The sequence below is a fragment of the Drosophila montana genome, unplaced genomic scaffold (assembly GCF_035044405.1).
Source record: "Drosophila montana isolate Dmon_TW-CO22-7 unplaced genomic scaffold, ASM3504440v1 contig_1853_1, whole genome shotgun sequence".
Lineage (NCBI taxonomy): Eukaryota > Metazoa > Arthropoda > Insecta > Diptera > Drosophilidae > Drosophila > Drosophila montana.
The window spans coordinates 5,001-21,122 of record NW_026996772.1 but is presented as its reverse complement, the minus strand read 5'-3'; the positions used below and the strand labels follow the sequence as shown (position 1 = coordinate 21,122).

The window sequence follows — 16,122 nt, the reverse complement described above, 5'->3', positions numbered from 1 at the left end:
GGCATGTCAAACTGTATGAAACAAATCAAACGAAGGCTTCAACGTTTTTCTCTTGTTCTTTTTAATTTGAATAGAAAAATAAAAAATAAAACAAATTAACAGGACTAGGGCTACAATTTGGCTAAGTAAAGTTCATAAATGAAAAATTAAAGCATGCGAATTCGGGCGTCCCGTTGCAGGCTAGCCCGTTCAAACGCATTTACTTCGTCCTCTCGTAGACGTAGCCACCGTTGCTGGCATAGTTGGTGCCAATCTCCGAGCCGACGGCTGGGAGACCAGCCGTGCTGCTGATCAGTGAGCTGGTCGCCAAAGCTGAGGTTGGAGTCGCCTGCAGAACGGTCGTGGACACGGGCCGTGTGTAGGTCACATGCTGCTGCTGCTGCTGCTGGGCAATGGCGGGTGTGTAGCTGTAAGTGGGGCTGGTCAACTGCTCGACGGACTGGACAGCAGTGGGTGGGGCTGGCACAAACGATTGCTGCAATTGCAGCGGAGCGTCAACTTGAGCCTGAGCCGTTGTGGTGTAGATCTGCTGCTGTTGCTGCTGTGCCTGGAACTGCACGGGTGCCGGGGCAGAATTAATCTCGGGTGCACTGTAGCTGGCAGTGGACAGTTCAGCAACTGGCGCGGCAACCGGAGCTGGTGCCTGATAGCTGTAGCCACTGTATTGGCTCTGTTGCACGGGTGCAGCTACAAAAAATGTCTCTTGTACTTGTTGAGCCACTGGCGTCGGAGCCGATACGGGAGACGAAGCGGGAGCCGGTGCTGGCGCAGCGTATGTTTGCTGAACCGCAGGAGCTGGGGCGGCATATGTCTGCTGCCCCACAGGAGCGGATGCCGTAATCGCGTTGCTCTCCTGGATCACAGTTTGCTGAGCAGCTGGCGTGCTAGCTGGAGCGGAGTAGGTATCCTGGACAACTGGAGCGGGCGCTGCAATCGCCTGACTCTGTTGAAACATCTGAGCTGGTGCGGAATATGTTTGCTGAACCACTAGAGCTGCAGCTGGAGTGGAGTAAGATTGCTGAGCAACGGGAGCAGGTGCAGAGTAGGTTTGCTGAACCACTGAAGCTGGAGCGGAGTAGGTTTTCTGAACCGTTGGAGCTGGAGCGGAGTAAGTCTGCTGACCACCTGGTCCTGGGGCGAAGTACGTTTGCTGAACCGTTGGAGCTGAAGCAGAGTATGTTTGCTGAACTACTGGAGCTGAAGCAGAGTAGGTTTGCTGAACAATTGGAGCTGGAGAGGAGTACGTCTGTTGAACCGTTGGAGCTGGACCCGGGGCGGAGTACGTTTGCTGAACCGTCTGAGCTGGAGCAGAGTAGGTTTGCTGAACCACTGGAGCTGGAGCAGAGTAGGTTTGTTGAGCAACTGGAGCAGCAACTGGTGCGGTGACTGTTTGCTCAACAGCTGCCGCGGGCTGCGCGGCAACTGCTGACCCCGAATAGGTGCTCCTCGGTGGCGTCTCTGTGGCCACAATTGTTTGAGGTGTCTCATAGCTGATGGCAGCGCCAGCTGGTGCTTGACTGATGAAGCCTAACTGGCCACCATTTTGAATGGTAAAGCTGCCCAGCGATATGGATGGCCGGATGGATTCAATCTGTGCGATGCGCTGCTGCGGCTGCTGCGGCTGCTGGAAGCTCTGATAGCTCTGCTGTACGGGTAACCTCTGGCTGGACAGATCCTTAACAGGTGCCGGCGGCAGGTAGCTAGTGGACTGCGGAGAGGCCAGAGCTAGGCCCATAATGGCGACGGCAACAGCGACAAACGCAACGGCTTTCTGTCACACAAGACATTAAATAAAATAAGATTAAGCAATCCAAAGAGGCAAATGGTAAAAGTGAAGATTGTCTCACTTGGGCGCATCGCTTACCATGTTGAGTGGCGTTACAGCTGCGCGTGCTACACCAAACGAACGAAACCGTAAAACTGATGTCTGCCACACAGGTCCGATGGGCATTTATACTTAGTTGAAAAGCCATCGCGGACGATGGCCAGGCCACTTGGCACTTGTCAAACTCTGCTGCTAGCTGCCCATAATTGGTTCAGCGCCATCTATGTGTGAATATGTGAATGCAAAGTATGTTGAACAACAAAAGCGTGCAATTTGGCTATAACTTTGAACCGATTAATAAATGCCCAAATGCTAAATGTTAAATACAACGAAAGACAATGGGCCACCTCGTAAAGCTGTAAACACGCGCTACACACACAATGCCCGCTGTTGTGTGTGTTTGTGTGTGCGTGTGTGCCGAGACGTTGGCAAATCAGGTCTGATCTCAGGTTTCCCATCTGGCTAACTTGGCCCACATTGGAGGCGGTGTCCAAAGTGTTGCACAAATTGCTTTCTTTTCGCTACGCGAAAAAAACAGATGCACATTTTCCAGACTCACCAGTTGTCAACATAAAGATGCGCCTCACAGTGGCTAAGTGGTGTTATGTGTACGGCTACATGTTTGCATTTTGGCCAGCTGCACATTTTGCTTGCACAGCCAATTGCCGCCTTGGCGCGATGGGTAAAGTGCGTTGACTACACGCAGGCTGCGAGATTACGAAATGGATATCAGCGATCCATGGTGAACCCCTTAAAGCTGGTATTCCATTAATCAGCACCGATAACATTTCGATAACAGAACAAGGCCAAGGCTTCGAACTAGCCTTCATGCTGTTAACAGCGCACAGTGACGTCACAAGCGATTAACAGCTCTTAACTGGCATTTGGTGTTCTAGCTAGGTGTGGCAGCACTGGTTTAGATTAGTGTGTGTGGGGGGGGGGGGGGGGGGGGGGGGAACTTAATCAATTCATAGAATAAGCATGAAATACAATTTAAAGATATTATGATATCAAAACACAAGCTAGAAATATGCATGTAATTGTTATATGTGACTCGATTTTGAATGCGTTTGCATTTGTTAAGAAAATCATGTTGTCAGATCTTAACAGATAATTTCTTATCGAGCATACAAACAAACAATGCGAACATTGTGAACATCAACATAAATGTTCGCATCTGCGGCTTTGCACGCGTCGCTCTTGGAGGAGATCGCATAATAGAAATGATGGATAAAATGTCAAGTTGAGGGTCTCTGCAGGGGCCCCGCGGCAACAGTTGCATTAAGTAATTATGACTAATTGCCGATCGAACAGCCTTTAAAGTTAACAAGAAGAAGAGCATAAGTTGTGTAGCACAGTGTTAACGAAATTCGCTTGTTATGTACAGATATAAAAGTATAATTGACAAAAACACTGAATGAAGTTGTTTTACAAACAAATAAAAATCAATCATAGGCATATGCCTATGTATAGGTGAACAAAAATCAATTAAGGTGCAAAAGATCCATGGTAAATGACTAGCAGATACCCTGTAGCCAGATCTAAAGTTCCAAAACATAAAAGAGATTTTTAAATAACTTCTATATATATTTTTTGAATCTTTTACAATCCAAATTTTTCATAATATCAAATATATATATTTGTAAAGCTTTACTCGTCTAATGACGTTGATCAAGAACATATATACCCTATAAGATCAGAGATGCGTCCTTCACTTTGTGACATCAATATAGTTGCAGGGTATACAAACATAAATAGAAGTCAACAAAGTGTATTCAAACATGTTAACAGATTGAATAATAAATAACAAAGGGGCTACAAATAAAATAGATGGAAATTAACAACAATGCAACCACAAAACGAAATAATCATAAAAACATTGTTGTCTCCTGCCCGTTGCCAAATGAATTTGCATATAAACATAAAATACGACTTGGAAACTTTTTAAAAAATATCACGTCACTTCACACTTCACGTAGGCGTTATTCGTTAAATGTGGCAAATTTGCAAAAAATGGAGCAAGTTTTTCAACCCATCCGCAAGATTTCAATCGAAATCAGTATTTTTACCCTCTACTAGAGGGCATAATGCATACATACATATGTGTTGTGCTTTAAGCTGGGGACTTAATAACATTTCAATGTGTAGGATAGAGTCCATTTTTGCAACTGGCTGATCCTTTGTTACAACTCGAAGCAATATATCAAGTATTTGACTTTACAATATAAAAATATATGCAAAAATTATAAGTTATAAATATTTTTAATATCAATGAGTATATATGTATATATATATATATATTAATATAGAACCGGCTAGCTGGGTAACTTGTGATCTAACAGTATTTTCTGCCATTTTTACCGAGTATCTGTTTCATTTTTATTCAATAGTTTAATTAAATTAAATTTTTTTTTAACGTATAACAGAGAAGATCTGAATTCTAAATGATAATGTCTGAATGAAGTTTATTTCCTTTAACAGATTGTAAAAAAAAATACTTTAAAAAAAAATGTTTCTTAATCTAATCTTTAAAGAAGAGATCAGAATTTAAAATGATAATGTCTGGATGTAGTTTCTTTCCTTTAACAGATTTAAAAAAATATATTTTAAGAAAAAATGTTTCTAAATCTAATCTTTAAAGAAAATATCAGTTTATATTCTTTAACAGATTGTAAAAAGAAAAAATTGTTTCTTAATCGAATCTTTAAAGATAAGATCAGAATTCTAAATGATAATGTTAGGGTGTATTTTATTTTCTTTAACAGATTGTATAAAATATATTTAAAAAAAAAAGTTTTCCAATCTAATCTGCAAAGAAAAGATCAGAATTCTTTATGATAATGTTTGGGTGTAGTTTATTTTCATAAACAGATTGCATAAAAAATAGTAAAAGAAAAAATGTTTCTTAATCGAATCTTTAAAGAAAAGTTCAGAATTATAAATGACTAGCGGGTATAACCCGGCCTTGCCCGTGGCACGTATGTTATAAAATCAAAAAAGCTTTGAAAATGATTTTAAAACTGATCGGACGGGAATCAAACAACTTTTATGCAAATCGGAAAACTCTTAAAACTCACCAAAAAAATCTTTGAAATGCATTTTCCACCGAAGGAGTTTAGATTTTGCAAAAAGTGTGAAACACGTCTCAAATGATTTTTCGTATAGATCTTTGGAAATAAATTTGAACACAAAACGTCATCCACCAAATCTTCGACCCCCATTTGCACCAAGGAGGACCGGATTTTTCGAAAAGTGTGAAACACCCCTTAAATGAATTTGAACAAAGATCTTTGAAAATAAGTTTGGGGCCGATCGGATGGTAAACAAAAAACTTTCATACAACCGTTTTCCGCCAATTTACCACTGTTGCGGGTGGAATTTCCCAAATCGCTGAAATACGTATTTATTAAGTTCTTATGTAGAGCTTTGAAAATAAGTTTGAAGCAAATCGGACACAACTTAAAACTTCGCCCAAAAAATCTTTAAATCGCATTCCCCCGAAGAAGTTTGAATTCTGCGAAAAGTGTGAAACACGTATCAAATGATTTTTCTAATAGATCTCTGGAAATGAATTTGAGTGCGAAACGTCACCCACCAAATCTTTGACCTCTATTTCCACCAAGGAGGAATGCATTTTTCAAAAAGTGTGAAACACCCCTTTAATGAATTTAAAAATAGATCTTTAAATATGAATTTGGGGCCGATCGGATGGTAAACAAAAAACTTTCATACAACCGTTTTCCGCCAATTTACCACTGTTGCGGGTGGAATTTTCCAAATCGCTGAAATACGTACTTATTAAGTTCTTATAAAGAGCTTTAAAAATAAGTTTGAAGCAAATCGGACACAACTTAAAACGCCGCCCAAAAAATCTTTAAATCGCATTCCCCCCGAAGAAGTTTGAATTCTGCGAAAAGTGAGAAACACGTCTCAAATGATTTTTCATATAGATCACTGGAAATGAATTTGAGCGCGAAACGTCACCCACCTAATCTTTGACCTCCATTTCCACCAAGGAGGAATGGATTTTCCTAAAAGTGTGAAACACCCCTCAAATGAATTTGAACAAAGATCTTTGAAAATAAGTTTGAGGCCAATCCGATGGTAAACAAAAAAGTTACATACAAACGTTTTTCGCGATTTTTCCACACTTGCGGGTGGAATTTCCCGAAACCCCGTCTTAACGTGCACCTACATCACATAAGGTAGCTACAGTGAAAATTTCAGCTTCCTAGCTCTTACGGTTTGGGCTGTGCGTTGATCACCAATCAGTCAGTCAGTCAGTCAGTCAGTCAGTCAGTCAGTCAGTCAGTCAGTCAGTCAGTCAGTCAGTCAGTCAGTCAGTCAGTCAGGACAAACAGTTTTATATATAGAGATATACCTGGGTGTAGTTCATTTTCTAATGACAAATTGTACTTTATTTTCTTAAAATTTTGACATTTATTTTACCCGATACGTTTCAATTAGCATAACCTTTTGTGCCTGCTCAGCTTAAAGAGCCATAAAATATATATATAAAAAAAAGCAGATACAAGGTGATGAAGTTGAATAACGAAATGAAATGTGTTTAATAATAAATTAACGATATCGCTACGGGGCTATAAGATCGGAGTAACTCATTTGGCGCGCTTATAGATGTAGCCGCCGTTGGATGCATAGATGGTCTCCTTATTCCGGGACTTGGCCAACTTTTTTGCAGAGCTGCTCTTTGCTTTCGCCTTCGTCTCCGGCTGCGGCTCGTCCGCGTATGGCTGCGGCTGCGGCTGATAGTGCTGGCCGGGTATGCCGAAGCTGGGCGAGAAGGGCTGCTGGTAGGGATATGCCGGCTGCGGGCTACCAAAGCCGGGCTGCATGCCAAAGCCGATATTCTGCTGGAAGCCCAGCTGCATGCCCGGCGAGGGCAGGCCTTGCATGGTCAGGTAGTCGGGAGGGAAGGGAATTGGTCCACCTTGTGGTCCAAATGGACCAGCCTGGGGTCCAACTGGAAAGCCACCGCCCTGGGGACCGATTGGGAAGCCATTGCTCTGTGGTCCACCCGGAAACGGCCCGCCCTGTGATCCTGCCGGAAACGGAATGCCCTGCGGTCCTCCTGGATACTGTCCGCCCTGTGGTCCAATCGGAAACTGCCCAGGTTGTGGAAAAGGTCCACCTTGTGGTCCACCCGGGAACTGTCCACCCGGGAACTGTCCACCCGGGAACTGTCCACCCTGCGGCCCAGGTGGAAAACCACCAGCTTGTGGGCCAATCGGGAACTGTCCACCCTGTCCGCCGACTGGAAACGGCCCACCTGGAAACTGCGCTTCATAGCCAGGTGGCACTTGACCACTTGCCCCCATTCCAAATCCTTGCGGCCCGCCGCCAAATCCAAAGAACGGCGGATAGATGGGCAGCGGAAAGTTGGGCGGCGCCATGCCCGGTGGTGGCACATTGCTACCTGTGGGTATTGCGTAGCCCGAGGGCAGCATCAGGCCACTCATCGGATAGAAAGGATCATTGGATTGGCTCATATCCTCCGCAGGCGCTTCCTCATCCGCCAATGGCTGATTGGCTGGCGGCTGCTCGTTGTCTGGTGGCAAATAGTTGCTGGACAGATGGCTAACATCTGCGTTGACCAGTTGCTGGAGCAGGAGCAGCAGCGGCCATGTGATCCACGGCTTCGTCAGCATCTTTGTTGGATCTTTTTTGTTCGGGTTCGTGTTCGTATCGTTAAGCGGGCTTCAACCTCGAGCGGGCGGTGTGAACTGTGCGCCGTTGGCCCTGGAGGTGGCCACTTATAAGACGATGCCACAGTTCGCCAGTTACATTGTGATCTAGCAAAACTTACATAAATCTCTCGTATCCGTATCAATTCACTTTCCTTTACTTTGCATCATAATACCATCTCTCCATCTCCGCGGAGTTCCGTTGTGGCGCCAAAACTCAACTATAAAAATTAATTAGGCAGGCAGGCAAATTTATTAAACTGTCACATATCTATAGATCTATATATATATCTATATATATGTAACCCCACTCCCCGCCTGCCCGCCGAGCGATTTTGCATACAAAGACTATTCAAAAACATTTCTCCCAACTGGTTTGCTTTGGTAATTAACAATTCAGTTCCAGTTTCGGCATCGGCATCGAGAAAAATAACCTCTAGTTAGTGAACGCTTTCTATGATATAATAATTATGAATTAAACATTCCAGCAACAAGAATCTGTTAATATGCGCATATTTCAACAATTACGAATTGATTCTTCGCCATATACATAAGTAAGGCTCATAATCAAATCTATATAACTATCAGCTGTTGTACTGTTAATGAGATTAAGAACTCGACTACTTACCAGACGAAATACCTTGGATACCCATTGTATACTGTTTTAAAAGGTCGACTCGTACATACCCTGCAATCTACATATAGCATGGTATAGCTGCGTATTATATTCAGCTTTCATTTCTTTAATTTTTGTATTAAGATCGAATAACTATATGTATATATATGTATATATATATATCATAACAACCTTTCTATTTTCGAAATATCAAAATTGCTACGAGTTATAAATATGAATAAATGCAGCATACTGTAGATACAAATAACATTGCATAACATTGTTTATCTTTAACGTAAACTTTATTAACTAAGTTTATATCAAATATTTCAGGGCAGAAAAACATGTTGTCAAAACAAGGCTGTCAAAATTTAACTAAAAGCAATACCAATAAATTCGGAGTAAATAAACTCTTTTATGAAATCCCTTTAATAATTATATGTAATCCTCTACATAGAATGTGTCGAAGTACTTAGGGTATTGGCTAGTCGCCTACCTACGAGCACAGCTAATATAGTCCCGTATGAAAGAGCTTTGCTAGGAGCAAATCGCATGCTGAAAAGCTTTACAAAAAAGCTTAGCTTAAGAGCAGTAAAACCTGCGGGCTTATAAGATAACTAGAGATAACTTGTTAGCTTTGACACCATTATAAAAAGCTCTTCGGGAGCTTTTGAGCTTGAATACTTATGACTCGCAGAGAATGCACTCAGCTCTGCGATTTCAGACATTAAGCTTAGGGTCTGGACTCAAATTGCAATCTAATGGCCGATTTGAGAATATATGCATATATAAAGATTTTTTAAATAGTATGTTTTGTTTTTTGTTTTAATTATTATTTACACACAGGTTACAAAAAAAAAGCAAATGAATAGAATATGCAGAGTAAAGAACATATCAAATGTTAATTACAATTATGTTGATTCGATTTGGTGAACAGTTTCCAGCGTCTTACTTCTTCTTGTAGACATAGCCGCCGTTGGAGGCGTACTGGGTGCCAGCATCGACAGACGAGTAGCTGCCGGCGGAGGAGGAGGAGGAGCCAGTGCTGTAGCTCTGCTGGTAGGCGGGTGCCGAGTAGGCAACCGAGGGAGCAGAGTAGCTAACCGATGGTGCGGAGTAGCTCTGCTGGTAGGCCGGAGCGGAGTAGCTCTGCTGGTAGGCCGGGGCGGAGTAGCTCTGCTGGTAGGCCGGGGCGGAGTAGCTCTGCTGGACAGCGGGTGCGGAGTAGCTCTGCTGGTAGGCCGGAGCGGAGTAGGTCTGCTGGACGGCTGGTGCGGAGTAGCTCACCGAGGGAGCCGAATAGGAGACAGCTGGTGCGGAATAGGTCTGCTGCACGGCCGGAGCGCTGTAAACCTGCTGCACTGGAGGCAGATACTCGCTGCTGGGTGCGCTATAGCTGACGGACGGAGCCGAGTAGGAGGCACCAGCAGTCGAGTAGGATGAACCGCCTGACGAGTAGCCGACCGAGGGCGCCGCATACGTTTGCTGCTGCACGGGTGGCAAGTACTCGTTGCTGGGTGCACCATAGCTCTGGCTAGGAGGCAGATACTTGGTCAGATGACTGACATCGGCGGCCGCGCAGGCGAACAGGGCGAACACAATGAGGAATTTCTGCAATGGACGAGACAAGACATTGTTGCGATTCGATTAAACACACGGCACAGCACAGCAATAAAATTATACAAAAAACACTTGCACAGTCAAAAAATAAAAATAATATAAATATCGAGTATGAAAAAAAAAAAAAAAAAAACAAACAATTGTAATTAAGCTAAGTAGCTGAATTACACGAACGGTTGAGTCGTACTAACCATGTTGGATGGTTGGCTGAGAGACTACGACTGTACTGGACGAGCTAGACGCTGAAACTGATGCTGATCCCTAAAGCATGCCGGCAATTTATAGCGAAAAAAAATATCACTCAACTTGCAGCAGATTTCAAGAAGAAGCAGCTCGCGGCGGCTACGTCTGCAGCTTCCACTTAAAATATACACTCAGCGAAAAGAAAAAGACAAAAAGACTAAAAAAAAAAAACATAAATAAAGAGATGTCAGAAAGAAAAAAAAAATACAAATAAAACCAAATAACAAAAAAATAAAAGCAAACCAACCACGGGCGTAAACAAGTTTTTACGCATTTACAAAACTTTTCCGCAACCGATTTTGGTACACAGCTCGTGGACAACTTTGTGGCCACACATCATCCCAAAAATCTAACCGGCTAATAGATATTTTAATACTAGTCTGTCAACTAATTTTCATGCGGCTCATTAGCGCCAGAAAAGGCAGGTGAGAAATGAAGACAGACCGACAGACCGACAGAGAGAGAGAGGGAGAGAGGGAGAGAGGGAGAGTGCAAGTGAGAGTGCGCGAAAGGGAGACGGCAAAAGGGCGCGCACGAGCTTATTCGATTTGAAGGTCATGGATTTTATGGTTTTGCTGCGAACTATTGGAACCCGGGCTGAACCTTTTGCCGCATTGTTTCAATTTGAGAAATTAATTGCATTCGGCCTTTGCCACAAGTTAATAACGAAGAGAGGTCACACACCAACAGGTAGAGCAGCCCAGTTGGGCCATGCCCAAGGAAGACCTTGGCATCATCGATCGATCGGGCCCGCATCCCGTTCATGACAAGCGTGGCCGCCGACGCGCCAAGAATGCAAAATGATTCACTGCTGTGTTGGCCCAGTCTCGCTCTGGCATTACGGGGCACTTTCTAAAAAGAAGACAACCGGCCTTGAGAACTCGCCGACAGACCCTCACATACATAGGTTACGAGCGGTGCGCGCAGCTTTACATAATAAGGCCACATCGCACGGAGGAGGAGGAGCAGCGCGGCAGACACGGATCAACTTTTACTTTGGCCACCATGCCAAAAGGTTCATGAACTTGGGGATGCTTATAAAACAGCCAGACCCACAACATTCCTTTAATTACTTTGTGCCCCTGTGCTGATAAGCTGGAGGAAAGCCCATTTAAGGACAGGCAAAGATTGATGAATTGCACATATTTTTAGCGCCTGGCAAGGGAAATGATAGGGGGAAAGGGAACAGTGAATAACATACTAGTTAGCTATCACAACAATAGTTATAGGCACATTATTGTTAAACCTAACTAAACTGGTTTAACGGTCAGTTACATGCCTGTTAACTTGATAGTCAATTAACAGCTCGAAAGAATGTTACCGTTTGTACAGTGTATAGGAACCATGACTCACATATAAATTGAGTTCACCTCTGAAAATAACATTTAACCATCAATAATAAAAATATATTATAGAATGAAACTGTTAATAAAATGAATCGAGTATAATAGCATTTAACTATCAATAATGTACATAAACTCATCATTTTATTAGAACCTTAACAGTATGTTAAAATTAACATAATGCAATTTGTAAAGTTAATGGGATTAACATTATAACATCATGCATTTAGCTTAACAAATTTATTGAAATAATTTACTTTTTTAATTGATAAAAAATAATTTAATTACAAGTTACATAAACAGATTATGTAAACGAAATGAAACCGAATTCCAAATAGCTTTGTAAATGAACTAATATTTGTATAAATTTATAATTAACTATTAAACCGTTAGTGTTTAATGTGTTATTTTGAACAGTTTTAATTTCAGTCATTTTAGTCTACTTCAATGCAAAGATAAAAAATTATATATATTGGGCAAGCGTATCTTGTATTCGACCAGCCATGGTAATGAAGACTATGATCTCACTAATTAATATTAATGCCTTAGACTAGAAACGATTTATCGTTGCGCCCGGATTGGACCGTGACGACTGTTGACTGAATATTGGTTTGACATTTAAAATGATTGTTTCAGTCGATTCGGCTTCGGTTGCAGCAAACGTGAATACTCTGCAGAGCTTGGTGTCCATGCGCAACACAAATCAATTGAATTTCAATTTTATTTCATATTTTATTTATGGTCAGAGAATTCAAAGTTTAGTAAACATAACCGCCATTGGATCCGTATTGAGTGCCATAGTTGGTGCTAGCGCCGGAGGAGGCGCTGGCCGAGGCACCAGCCGAGTATTTGGCCTGCAGATGAGCTGGGGTAATCGTATCGCGTCCAATCACGACGGGCACGTGCGTCTCCGCGTTGAACTCCTCAATGCCATTCGATTCGGGCTCCTGGTACAGATGCGCAGGTGTAATGCTATTGGCACCAATCACCACTGGCGCCTGCTGCTGCTCCTGTCCATAGGTGGCATGGGCAATGCGATCGGCCTCGGGTATGAACTGCTCCGGTGTCTGGGTATCGGCTCCAAGGTTGAACGACTCGCTAGCCACAGCAGCGGTGCCACTTTCCACATGAACGGCCTTCAGATGCTGGGGAATCAAGTGCTCGGGCTGATAGCTGCTGGAGTCGCTGCCAGGAACGACTTGGACAGCGGCAGCGGCAGCGGCAGCTGGCGTCGGCAGAACAGCCTTGCCCTGCGAATGAACGTAGTTGTAGTGGGCAACGCGCTCCGCTTCGGGTATGAATTGCTCTGGTGTCTGGGTATCGGCTCCAATGTTGACCGACTCAGAAACTGTCGCTACCTGAGCCGCCGGAGCAGCCGCCTGACCCTGGGACTGGATATAGTTGTAGTGGGCAATGCGATCGGCCTCTGGTATGAACTGCTCCGGCGTCTGGGTATCGGCTCCAAGGTTAAACGACTCAGTTTGGGGAATCAGCTGCTCTGGCTGATAGCTGCTGGAGTCGCCACCAGGAATGACCTGGGCAGATGCGCTTTCCTCTTGAGCCGTGAGATGCTGGGGAATCAACTGCTCTGGCTGATAGCTGCTGGAGTCGCCACCAGGAATGATTTGGGCAGAAGCTGTTTCCACATTAACTGCCTTTAGATTTTGGGGAATCAAGTGCTCTGGCTGATAGCTGCTGGCATCGCCACCAGGCAATGCCACTTGGCCCTCCGAGAAGGACGCGGATGAGGCGGAGGCGCCATAGCTATAGCCCGGATGTTGCAGGTGACTGACATCGGCGGCCACCAGGCCGAAAAGTGCCAACGCGATGACGCAGAATTTCTGCGATACGCAAAGAAACGAAGTATTTTGTTGAAGGGTTTGAATATGATAAGGAATCTCATAGAACTTACCATGTTTAGGGTCTGTGCGTTGTGTTGATCTGTTGTTGGTGGCGCCGGGGTTTCAAGTTTTTATACGAAAAATATTGAAACACATGCTAGACGGTCGCTGTCTATGCTAATTGGTGGTTTATTTCTATTTTGTTGTCTTTTGTCTTAATATATTTAAATCAAAGCCTGAGCCCAATAACAAAGTCCCGAGAGGCTTGTCTCATCGCCCAGCGAATGCCGGCAACAAATCAAGTATCTATGTATCTTTCAGATACACGCAAATCGACGCCTGGCCAAAACATTGATTAGAACATCTCTGACATCCGAACGGCCTCCACTAATTATGGTGACTTTCGGCAATCTTTTTTTTTGTTTATTTACAATTTTTATATAATAAGTCGCTAAAAACACAAATTAGCGCAAACTATTTTGTTATATCTGTCTGTATATGCTTATACTTATATACTCTATGATTGTATTTTGATTTCAGCTGTTTTTTTAGCATGTCATAAGCGGCTTGGCCAAACCAGTTTCCAAAATTTCGGTAACTTATTTGGTTGGTAGCCGAACCGAACCCAAATCCGTCGACTCAAAAGGCAATAAATGTCTTTAAAGCACACACAATTATCGCATTTCGAATGACATTCAATCAATAAAGTCTTCTCAAAGAGCAAAGTAGTAAATTAACTCGTTTACTTTTCACAACTGAATTTCTTCAAAATGCATTGGCAGCTCCGACACTTTAATCTATATTAAATATATGTTTGCCTTATAAATTCCCAGTGTCGTCGCGGAGTCTGTTCTAATCGTCGGTCGATAGCTGAGATCTAGGTGACCCAATTGGGTATATACTTACCTAGTTAATTGTTAGTATTCATTATTCATTATTCATTATTATTATTAATTATTAATTTCACTTAGTTTACTTAACAAACTTATCAAGCTCTACAATTGCAAAAAGATCCGGAAAGAGATTTTAGCTCAGATAAATTTATTAAAAATAGAATAAAAAGAACTAAGTAATTAAAATTAAAAAACTTACTGTTCAATAAATATAAATAAATATTATAATAAGATAAGTGCGAATAGCTTGATTAAACTTATGACGATATAAACACCCTATATTGATCATTTAGCTTAATACAGGGTATATCCTAGGCCAGCACTTTCGTCTTCAGCATTTGCGCTTGTCTATTTTCATTTTTTGTCAACACATTTGCATTAGAATGATATTGTTGTTTAGTTTTTTATAGAACTGGTCGCTGGACAATTGAAATTGAATTCGTTAGTTTTTATATTATCAGAAGTATCTTATTTCTTTTTAAGAATTGATAAGCATATTTAAATGCTGAATAAATCGCCGTAGTTATCAACAGCTGGACTATATAGCATAGAGAACAGCAAATCAATGGATAAGTTATAAATATATATAATAAATATCACGGATATACATAGCATCAACTCTGTGCAAGTTGTTATATGGAATTCTTTTCATATTTAATTTTAATTTTTTATCCATTTTTATAAATTTGTAGCTTAAGCTGTACTATAGGGACTATGATAACTGCGATACATAAACAAATTTGGCCAAATATTAAATTTATTATATTACATTTTAGGAACATTTGAGGACTTTTGATAGTTCTTGATCAGCTTTATATATATTGTTTCTTTGTTGCATTTCAGCAATTAATTGAGCTAAGATTTGTAACACAATATTTCCATCTCTGCTGTACCTTTTGCTTTTGCAGACAGTCCCATCAATAATGTTGATTATATAATCATGGGTGACTATCATCAGTTTGTTTGTTCACGTCTTTCTTTCTTATAGCAGAGCTAATAAGATTTAGTTTATATGAGACATTATTTGACTTTGCATGAATATTAATTATAATCATCTTTATGGCCGCCGGACTCGTTTTCGACTGCATGATTTAATAGCTAACTTACAAACAAAATGCAAATCGTGTGCGTCAATCTCGTTATATAGTATGCTCAATATTTATAGAAGTCTACAGAATGTGCCCAACAAAGAGTTTCATTCAGTCAGGCCCAGCTCTGGACCAACTGGGCGTGATAAGATGCCACTGACTCATGATTCTATCGCAGATGTCCAGTTCTGCATAATTATGGAACCCGATTTGGTGGAGCTTCGCGGACAGCCAAACGGGTTTGGCTATGTATCGATTCTTGTTTTTAGACTTTGGGCATAATATTTGAAACCAAATTTTGTGTAAAATGTACGGATTAACATACGAGTATGTAAACAGCCAAAAAGTTGTGTTGTCTTTCGCTTTTTTTTGATTATATTATTCGATTTTATCTATACATATGTTGATGTTGCTCAAACTGTATGGAATAGCCATCAGTTCTTTTGTATTAATCCGTAATTATGGCTAGCGCCTAATTAACAGATTCGTTTGAATTTCAGATATGGCATTGCTGCTGCTAGACAGCATAAAATAACCAGCTCATTATGATAACAATAAAATTATATAACAATATATATAACCTGATTTGATCAGATATGATATGCTAGCTTTGCCTAAATGGTTAGTTCTTTGACAACATTTCTTTGTGATATTCAAATTCTGCAATCATATCTAAATATATAAATACTTTCAGTTTAAAGAAGTTCCAACAATAGATTGTCAGCTAGTTAGATAGAGAGCATAACATTATGAGCAAAATTAATAAAAAATATCACGACTTCAGTTTGTCGCTAAATTTGCATAATAAAATATCAAATGGCATGATGAATGGACTCTTTAAAGCACATAATGGCTTATAAATTAAAAAAGCAATCATATATCATCGGATAAATACAATTTTCAGAGCTGCAAATATGTCTAGTCCAAATGGGGAAATGTGAAATGTTGTAT

At 41.6% G+C, this 16,122-nt stretch overlaps 4 protein-coding genes across 4 annotated transcripts; all 4 read right to left on the bottom strand.

Moving 5' to 3' along the window:
* Positions 1-199: 199 nt before the first annotated feature.
* Positions 200-1,735, bottom strand: LOC135441102 (uncharacterized). Its single transcript, XM_064700574.1, has one exon. It carries the CDS (start codon positions 1,733-1,735, stop codon positions 200-202), a length of 1,536 nt encoding a protein of 511 aa, XP_064556644.1.
* A 4,706-nt stretch (positions 1,736-6,441) lies between these two features.
* On the bottom strand, positions 6,442-13,190 carry LOC135441101 (uncharacterized; the record flags this gene model as incomplete). Its single annotated transcript, XM_064700573.1, has 2 exons — positions 6,442-6,492; positions 12,180-13,190. Coding segments are annotated over 2 exons (1,062 nt in total), but the record flags the coding sequence as incomplete, so codon positions are not given.
* Positions 6,685-7,491, bottom strand: LOC135441188 (basic salivary proline-rich protein 2; the record flags this gene model as incomplete). The annotated part of the gene is made up of 1 exon (XM_064700686.1): positions 6,685-7,491. A coding segment is annotated over exon 1 (807 nt), but the record flags the coding sequence as incomplete, so codon positions are not given.
* On the bottom strand, positions 8,990-10,006 carry LOC135441163 (cuticle protein 16.5). The gene is made up of 2 exons (XM_064700659.1): positions 9,955-10,006; positions 8,990-9,754 (listed from the first exon to the last, which is right to left on the bottom strand). The coding sequence occupies exons 1-2, from the start codon at positions 9,955-9,957 to the stop codon at positions 9,092-9,094; spliced, it is 666 nt and encodes a 221-aa protein (XP_064556729.1). The 5' UTR covers positions 9,958-10,006; the 3' UTR covers positions 8,990-9,091.
* Positions 13,191-16,122: the final 2,932 nt, after the last annotated feature.